The 8,731-nt window shown below is 40.0% G+C and overlaps 1 protein-coding gene across 1 annotated transcript in view; it reads left to right on the forward strand.

The window, feature by feature from the left end:
* Positions 1–5,373, forward strand: part of LOC141215261 (uncharacterized) — a 42,155-nt gene extending 36,782 nt beyond the window's left edge. Inside the window, exon 7 of the mRNA XM_073665584.1 lies at positions 305–5,373. Within this exon, the coding sequence (XP_073521685.1) occupies positions 305–1,833 (1,529 nt within the window). The 3' untranslated portion in view covers positions 1,834–5,373. The remainder of the gene's footprint in view (positions 1–304) is intronic.
* Positions 5,374–8,731: the final 3,358 nt, after the last annotated feature.

Below are 8,731 nucleotides of genomic sequence, written 5' to 3' on the forward strand. Positions count from 1 at the left end.
AGGGGGCGGCATATATACCAGGATGGGGGATATTGTCAGAATTGAGGGACATAACCCCTATACCAGTGTCAGCAGAAGACCCTCCTCCCCCTTAAAAGTGCATCATAACCACATTTTTTGCTTAAATTTTTATTTTTTTATTTTCCTCCTCTAAAACCTAGGTGCATCTTATGGTCCGGTGCGTCTTATAGTCCGAAAAATACGGTACATAACTTGCCATTATTATAGACTGTTTAAGTAGAAATTTAAAAAAATAAAACCCAAGGATATTTTATTGAAAAATAATAGATTTTTATCTTAGCAGATAACTGTACCTGGAGATCAGAGGGACAGCTGACATCTTCAATTTTTAAATCAGAAGATCTTGAGATCCCACAATATACAATTGAAGTGAATGCTATTACTCCAGATATACCATCATCCCTTCACAGCAAAGATTTGTCATCTGATCCTTTGAAACAGGTCCTGTCTTCTGATTCATTACTGACTACTAAGGAAAATCATAGTCACAAATTAAGCATTAAAAAACAAACTGCTCCTAAAGCAAAGAAGACATTTTTAGAATATGGAAATAGTTTTCCTCTCGAAAAATCTTTTCCTAAACATCAAAAAATTCACACAGCCGAGAATAGATTTTATTGTTCCAAGTGTGGGAAATATTTTAACAAGAAATCAGATCTTGTTAAACACCAGGGAACTCACACAGGGGAGAAGCCTTTTTCATGTTCAGAATGTGGGAAATGTTTTACAAAAAAATCCAATGTTGTTAAGCACCAGAAAACTCACACAGGGGAGAAGCCATTTTCATGTTCAGAATGTGAGAAATGTTTTTACCAGAAATCATATTTAGTTAGTCACCAGAGAATTCACACAGGGGAGAAGCCTTTTTCCTGTTCAGAATGTGAGAAATGTTTTTACCAGAAATCAGATTTAGTTATTCACCAGAGAATTCACACTGGGAAGAAGCCTTTTTCATGTTCAGAATGTGAGAAATGTTTTAACCACAAATCAAATTTTGCTAGGCACCAGAGAACTCACACAGGGGAGAAGCCTTTTTCATGTTCAGAATGTGGGAAATGTTTTAACCAGAAATCAAGTCTTGTTAAACACCACAGAACTCACACAGGGGTGAAGCCTTTTTCATGTTCAGAATGTGGTAAACATTTTGAACAGAAATGCAATCTTGTTAAACACCACAGAACTCATACAGGGGAGAAGCCTTTTTCATGTTCAGAATGTGGTAAACATTTTAAACAGAAATACAGTCTTGTTATACACCAGATAACTCATACAGAGGAGAAGCCTTTTTCATGTTCAAAATGTGGGAAATATTTTACACGAAAAGCAGCTCTTAATAAACATCAGAGAAGTCACACAGGGGAGAAGCCTTTTTCATGTTCAGAATGTGGTAAACATTTTAAACAGAAATACGGTCTTGTTATACACCAGATAACTCATACAGAGGAGAAGCCTTTTTCATGCTCAGAATGTGGGAAATATTTTACACGAAAAGCAGCTCTTAATAAACATCAGAGAAGTCACACAGGGGAGAAGCCTTTTTCATGTTCAGAATGTGGTAAACATTTTAAACAGAAATATGGTCTTGTTATACACCAGAGAACTCATACAGAGGAGAAGCCTTTTTCATGTTCAGAATGTGGGAAATATTTTAAACAGAAATATGGTCTTGTTATTCACCAGAGAACTCATACAGAGGAGAAGCCATTTTCATGTTCAGAATGTGGGAAATATTTTACGCGGAAAGCAACTCTTAATAAACATCAGAGAAGTCACACAGGGGAGAAGCCTTTTTCAAAATTCAATTTTTATTGAAAGGTTAAATAATTTTCAATTACAAAAATACAAAAAACAAAACAAAAAAAAAACAATAACCAGGACAATATCAGCATCAGTATATCATAGAATATAAGTATAACGTCCAATAAAACATCAAGTTATAGGAAGAAAAAGGAAGGAATGGAACATTTTAGGCCATCAGTATTACAATTGTAAAATCCAATGGAAACCATACATAGTGCAGCCAGACGTGAACCAATGCGGAGCACAATCTGGACAGAGAAGAAACGCACCAGAGAAAAGGGTGGGTCACATCAGTCTGATGTAAGACGGTAGGCATCGGATTCCTGGAATTCAATCCAGTCTCTCCAAGACTCACAGTATCTATCACAACCAGTGGGGGATCGGGCAATCAAATGTTCCATCCTATTTAGAAGAGCTATGTCACAGAACCACTCCTCCAGAGTAGGTGGAGAAGTACTTTTCCAGTGACGAGGAATGATATTCTTAGCAGCCTGTATAAGGTAGCTTATTAAAGAACTTTTGTATTTTGTGAGACTAGTTTGGATCATAAAGAGCAAAAGAGATTCAGGAGAGTTGGGCAGAGAAGCCTTTTTCATGTTCAAAATTTGGGAAATCTTTTAACCAGAAAGCGCATCTTGATAGCCACCAGAGAACCCACACAGGGAAGAATGCAGCAACTACACCCAATTGGTCTCTGTGCAGACAGGCCCTAGCTAACTAAAAATAACACCTCAGACCTAACTCCCTAATAGGCAGTTGAAGAGTTTCTCCTACCTCCTGAGGAATCAGAGGGGAGGCCGCAACACACTGTCAACAAGAGGAAAGAAAAGTGTGAAGATATGAAAACCCAGAGTGAGAAACTAAGACACATTCATATAGGGCAAAGAAGGCAAGCTAATGAGAACCAAAAATAAAAGGAATAAGTATAACTTCCCAGAAACCTAACAGTGGTAGAAAGAAAACAGACAAGGAGGATTGTTTCACCTTTGTGGTGAAACTTACAAAATTCATCCTCACCCACAATTATTTGAATTTGATAACATTTATCTACAGGAGACTGGTACAGCAATGGGAAGTAAAATGGCTCCACAGTACGCAAATCTTTTTGTGGCCAAGCTTTATAGTGACTTCTTGTCCTCATGTCCCATCAGGCCTCTTGCCTACTACCGTTACATTGACGATATTTTAATCATCTGGACAGAATCTCAGCAACAGCTTAAGACGTTCCATGAACACTTTAATCAATTTCATCTCACCATCAACTTAACACTCAACTACTCCTGTACTGAAATTAACACCTTGGTGGCCTCAGAAAGGCCTTTTTGAACGAGAGCTACCATACAAGAACAATTGTAAACCAGATTGCAAGAGCCACCAGAATATCTAGGAATCATCTCCTACATTTCAAAACTAAACAAGAAAGCAATCTGGTGTCTCTAGTAGTCACCTACAATCCAAATCTGGAGATGCCAATGGGATCTGCATGGAAATTACAACCATTATTACAAAAAGATGCTGATTACAATCTATATTTCCAGACCCAGCACTTCTGTGATTTAGGCAGCCCCCAAATCTAAGAAGCATCATTATCAGAAACTCCCTGTCCTCTCCAACAGCTACAGGAACTTTTCCCTGCAGCCAGAAAAAAATGTAAAACCTGTCTATTTATAATGACCACTGACAAGATAAGGATTCCCAACTCAAATCAGGAGACAACCACACGATCCCAGGTACTTTCAGCTGCATCACATCTAATGTAGTGTACTTAATTATATGTACCAAATGTCCAGCTGGCGGTCTGTACATAGGGGAGACAGGGCAAAAACTTAGAACAAGGATGAATTCTCATCGCCACACAATAAAAGAAAAAAGAATAGATCTACCTGTGGCCAAACATTTTTTATCCCTGATCACAGCATCATGGACATGAAATTACTTGTATTAAAAGGGAACTTCAAATCTCAGAGAGACAGAAAAATGTGGAATTACAAACTTATGACAATCTTTGACACACTCACAGATCAGAAGTTAATGTGTCATATGGATTTATGTCAACTAAGGAACGTGCTCCTCAGACCGTTTTGGGCGTCACAATCATGGACCAGACCTCAATCACAGGACAATAAAACTTTCACACTCCTTATCAATGAACTGTTCCAATATTCATGGCCACAACTGCTTCTCCCTCTCCCATGCTAATAGTTCTGCTTCACGCCACTTGTCTTATCTATTGCATTATTCCTGTGCCCTGTTGTGTATAAATATATGACACTTCAGATTTTGTGTTATACTGTCTGAAAAGAGACCTGAGTAGTCTTGAAATTTTTCAGTTAGCCAAAGGTATCAACTACTGAAGACTCTCAAATTTTAATATTTTTCTCCAAACAGCAATTTTAAGATTTCTCCACAGGTGTTCAATGGGATTTAGATCCAAGCTCATTGGCGGTCACTTCACAACTCTCCAGCACTTTGTTTCCATCCATTTCTGGGTGCTTCTTGATGTATGTTTGGGGTCATTGCCATGCTGGCAACCCATGACCTAGAACGCAAACCCAGCTTTCTGAGACTAGGCACTACATTGCCACACAAAATCCTTTGGTAATCTTCAGATTTCATGATGACTTGCACACAGTGAAGGCACCCAATGCCAGAGGCAGTAAAACCACTCCAAAACATCTTTGAACCTCCACCATATTCCACTGTAGTTACTGTGATCTTTTCTTTGCATGCTTCATTCTGTTTAAACAGTAGAACGATGTGCTTTTACCGAAAAGCTCTATATTGGTCTCTTCTGTCCACAAGACGCTTCCCCAGAAAGGGTTTTAGCTTACTCATGTACATTTTGGCAAACTGCAGTGTAGCTTTTGTATGCCTCTGTGTCAGCTGTGGGGTCCGCCTTATTCTCCTGCCATAGCGTTTCATTTAATTCAAATGTTGACGGCTGGTTCACGTTGGCACTGAAGCACCCTGAGCATGCAAGACAGCTTGAATTTCTTTGCAACTTTGGTGGGGCTACTTATTCACCATCTGGACTACCCTTTCGTCAGTTTTTCTTCTGTCCACATCCAGGGAGATTAGCTACAGTGACATGGGTTGTAAATGTATTGATTATGTTGTGCACCATGGACAAAGGAACATCCGGATCTCTGGAGATGGACTTGAAAAATATCAAGAATTTCAAGATTAGAACAATTTTGGTTCTCAAGTCCTCAAACAGTTCTCTTCTTCTCTTTCTGTCCTCCATGCTTAGTGTGGCACACGCTTGCACACAATGCAAAGATTGAATCAACTTCTCCCTTTTTATCTGGTTTCAGGTGTGATTTTCATGTTGCCCACACCTGTTACTTGCCACAATTGAGTATGAACGAGTTTCACATGCTTGAAACGAAGTTGTTTACCCACACCCCACAATTTTGAGAAAAGGTGCCAACAATTTTGACCGGTCCATTTTTTGTGGTTTTGTGTGAAATTATGTTCACTTTGCCTTTTTTTATCTGTTTTTTTTTTGTGTTGTTCACATACACATAAAGGAAATAAACATGTATAACAAAATATGTGTAATTGCAATAATTTTCTGGGAGAATTACGTCATTTTCTGGAACAATTTCAAGGGAGCCAACACTTTGACCATGACTTGTTTTTGTTGCAGCATTTCATCCTCTACATGTTCAGCTATATTAGAAGGCTTGTAGCAAATTCCAATTAACAGCGTTACATTATTGGCATTTCCTTGTACATTTACCCATACTGACTCTACATTGTCGAAGCTCCCCTCCAATGTCGTCATTTAGCGCAGGTCTTAAGTTGGATTTAATGAAAATACCCACCCCTCTACCTTTTTATCTTTCCTAACCTTTTGAATGTAGTGTAATCCTCTGTTTATCACTCAGTCGTGACTTGCCAGCCAGGTTTCCGTAATGCCCACCACATTGTAATCTGTGGCTGACATTAAGAGTCTCTAATTCATTAATTTTGTTTGCAAGACCTCTTGCATTTGCCAGCAGACATTTAATACTATTAACTATTTATTACTCCTTCTTGCCTCCTTACTTTCCTTGAATGTCCCAGCCCCCTAAATCCTCATTGACCCCTACTGTCTCTCTCTCTGTCTACTCTATCCCCTTATTTTCACAAAAGACCTCCCTCCCCCCAGATCCCAGTTTAAAAGCTCTTCCATCCATCTGACCATTTTTCACTGCAGCACATCTGCACCCCCCCCAGTTGAGGTGCAGCCTGTCCCTATCGTAGAGCCTGTAGCCAACAGAAGTAGGCCCAGTTCTCCATGAACCCAAACCCTTTATCCTGCCACTTATTTATCTCCTTAAGTTCCCGCTAACTTTCTAGTGACGCTAGTGGAATCGGCTGTATTTCTGCAAACACTACCTTAGAGGTCCTGTACTTCAACTTCTCTCCTAATTCCCTGTGACCTTCCACCTTCCTCTAACTTTGTCATTGGTACCAATGTGTACCATGACTGCTGGGTTTTCCCCAGCCCCACCCAATAATCTGTTTATCTGATCGCAGGAAGATCCCCCATATTAACTTGGGAGCTACCTTAAGGACCATAATATTTCCACTTAACGAGATAGTGCAGACAGCGCCTGACCCACCTGGAACTAAGAACTCGCTCTACCTCATACTCCCGACACCCTTCCAAATCCACCTCATTTATGTCTTGAGGTCCCCTCAAATTTTTTGAAAAGAGAAGAATGGAAAGAATTATGATTTTCCAGGTAATAAGAAGTTGCAAATTAACTGTCACAGGATTTAAATTTGTAATAATTTTATAAGTACCTACAAATTTAGGTGCAAACTTTTTAGATGTGATCTTTAAGTGCAGATATTTTGAGGACAACCACACAAAATCCCCCACCCTAAAGATAGAAGCATTCCTACGTCTGCAGTTAGCACCACTTTTGGCCTGGTCACTAGCTACCAAAAATCCCTTTTGTCCTCCCTCAAGACCTTAATTAGTTGGGGACAAAATCTCTCCTCCTCTGGCAGGGAAGATTGTAATCCTGAAATATTCCCAAACACTGGATTAAAACTACAGCAGCTAAAAAAAGGCAAGGTCCCGGTAGCCTTTGAGGAACAGTTATTTAGAGCACACTCGATAAGGGGCAGAAATTCCACCCAGTCTTCCTGATTAGAGGAGACAAAACATCACTAATACTGCTCTATTTCCTGGTTCATCCTTCTGGTTGACCATTAGTCTCGGTATGATAGACTGAGAGAAAAAAGCAGCTTATTACCCAATCTGGAGCAAAAACTAGCCAGAAATTGAACCGCTGAATCAAAAATTAGATTTTTGGGAACACCATGAAATTTAATCTATGAGAAATTAACAAAGTTGCTAAGATCCTAGCAGTTGGCAACTTTTGAAGCAGGACCAAAAGAACCTTTTTGCTCAAACGTTCCACCACCACCCACACGACAGTAATACCACCAGAGTTAAGCAAATCATTGACAAAGTCCATGGACAAGTGGGTCCAGGGCTGCAACGAAACATCGTTAGGGAAGAAATAACCCACTGAGCTTGATGAGAGGCTTTAGCCTTGGAACAGACTTTGCATTTCCAAACATACTCTCCAATATCCTTAAGAGCATTCTGCCACCAAAAGGACCTAGAAAGAGATCTCCTAGTGGCAGACGAACCCGCGTGCCCAGTTAAAACGGAATCATGTTCTTCATCAAAAAGATCTACACGTAAAGAGGGCAGTACATAAAGCTTGTTCATAGGTAAACCTTCCTGCGCACTGTCCTGAGCATCCTGAATGTGCTGCCTAAGATCTTCACCCACCCCTCTGTGACTGGAGAGGTGGATGGCCGTATATGACCCTTAGGGCTCATACCCATATGTGTGAAAAAAACGTTTTGATATATGGACCGGAAAATCAGATGAGTGTCATGCGATTTTCATGAGGACTATGCGATTTTTCACACCTAGCATCCATATGACATCCGTATGCAATGCATTTTGCTTTCTCTGCAACTATTATTCGATAATCATTTACAGTGTTATATGCTACAGAATGGTAATGTAGCCGTAAAAATTGGATGCCATATGGATGGTCCGTGTGCCATCCGGTTTTTTTTTCTCGCGCCCATTGACTTGCATTGGCGAGTCTTGTCCGATATATGTGGCAAATTGCAGCATGCTTTGATTTTTTATCGGATTGCACTCATCCGTTTTTTCACGCAGATGAGTATGAGCCCTATGCAAGAAAAACAGACTAGAGCAATCCGATAATAAATCGGATTGCACTCTGATCAATGTTAATCTATGAGGTACATCTCATCTGTGATTTTTTTTCTCAGCTGAAATTGGACTGAGAAAAAAATCGCAGCATACTGCGTATATCGGACGAGACTCGCCAATGCAAGTTAATGGGACCAGCCGTATGCCATCCGATTTTTATGGATACATTATCATTCTGTAGCACAGAACACTGTAAATGGTCCTGTAAATGATGGCAGAATAATAGTTGCAGAGAAAAAAAACCCATACGGATGTCATACGGATGTTAGGTGCGAAAAATCGCATTTTCCTCTCATCAAAATCGCATGGAACTCTTCCGTTTTTCGGTCCAGAATACGGAATTTTTTTTTCACGTATGGGTATGAGCCCTTAGCTGGACTCTTCTGAATATAGTTTTTCAAGGCCGCCCTCCCTGGAAGGGGTTAAACATACGAGATTTCTGCATTTTAGCTCCTGGTATGAAGTGGATAGCACAATCATATGCCGCCATATAGTAGACGTCCGGTAACTGGTAATAATCACCTCATGTGTCGTCTATTTGTCTCCAAGCAGAGAAAATCCCACGTTACATTCCACACACAAAACTGTAGAAAAGGCGGCGCGGGGTAATTGTGCCAGTAGTGAGGGGCAAATAATGACGGAAATGTCACT

This window comes from Phyllobates terribilis, unplaced genomic scaffold (assembly GCF_046119375.1).
Source record: "Phyllobates terribilis strain yellow unplaced genomic scaffold, ASM4611937v1 Scaffold_235__1_contigs__length_3068650, whole genome shotgun sequence".
Classification (NCBI taxonomy): domain Eukaryota; kingdom Metazoa; phylum Chordata; class Amphibia; order Anura; family Dendrobatidae; genus Phyllobates; species Phyllobates terribilis.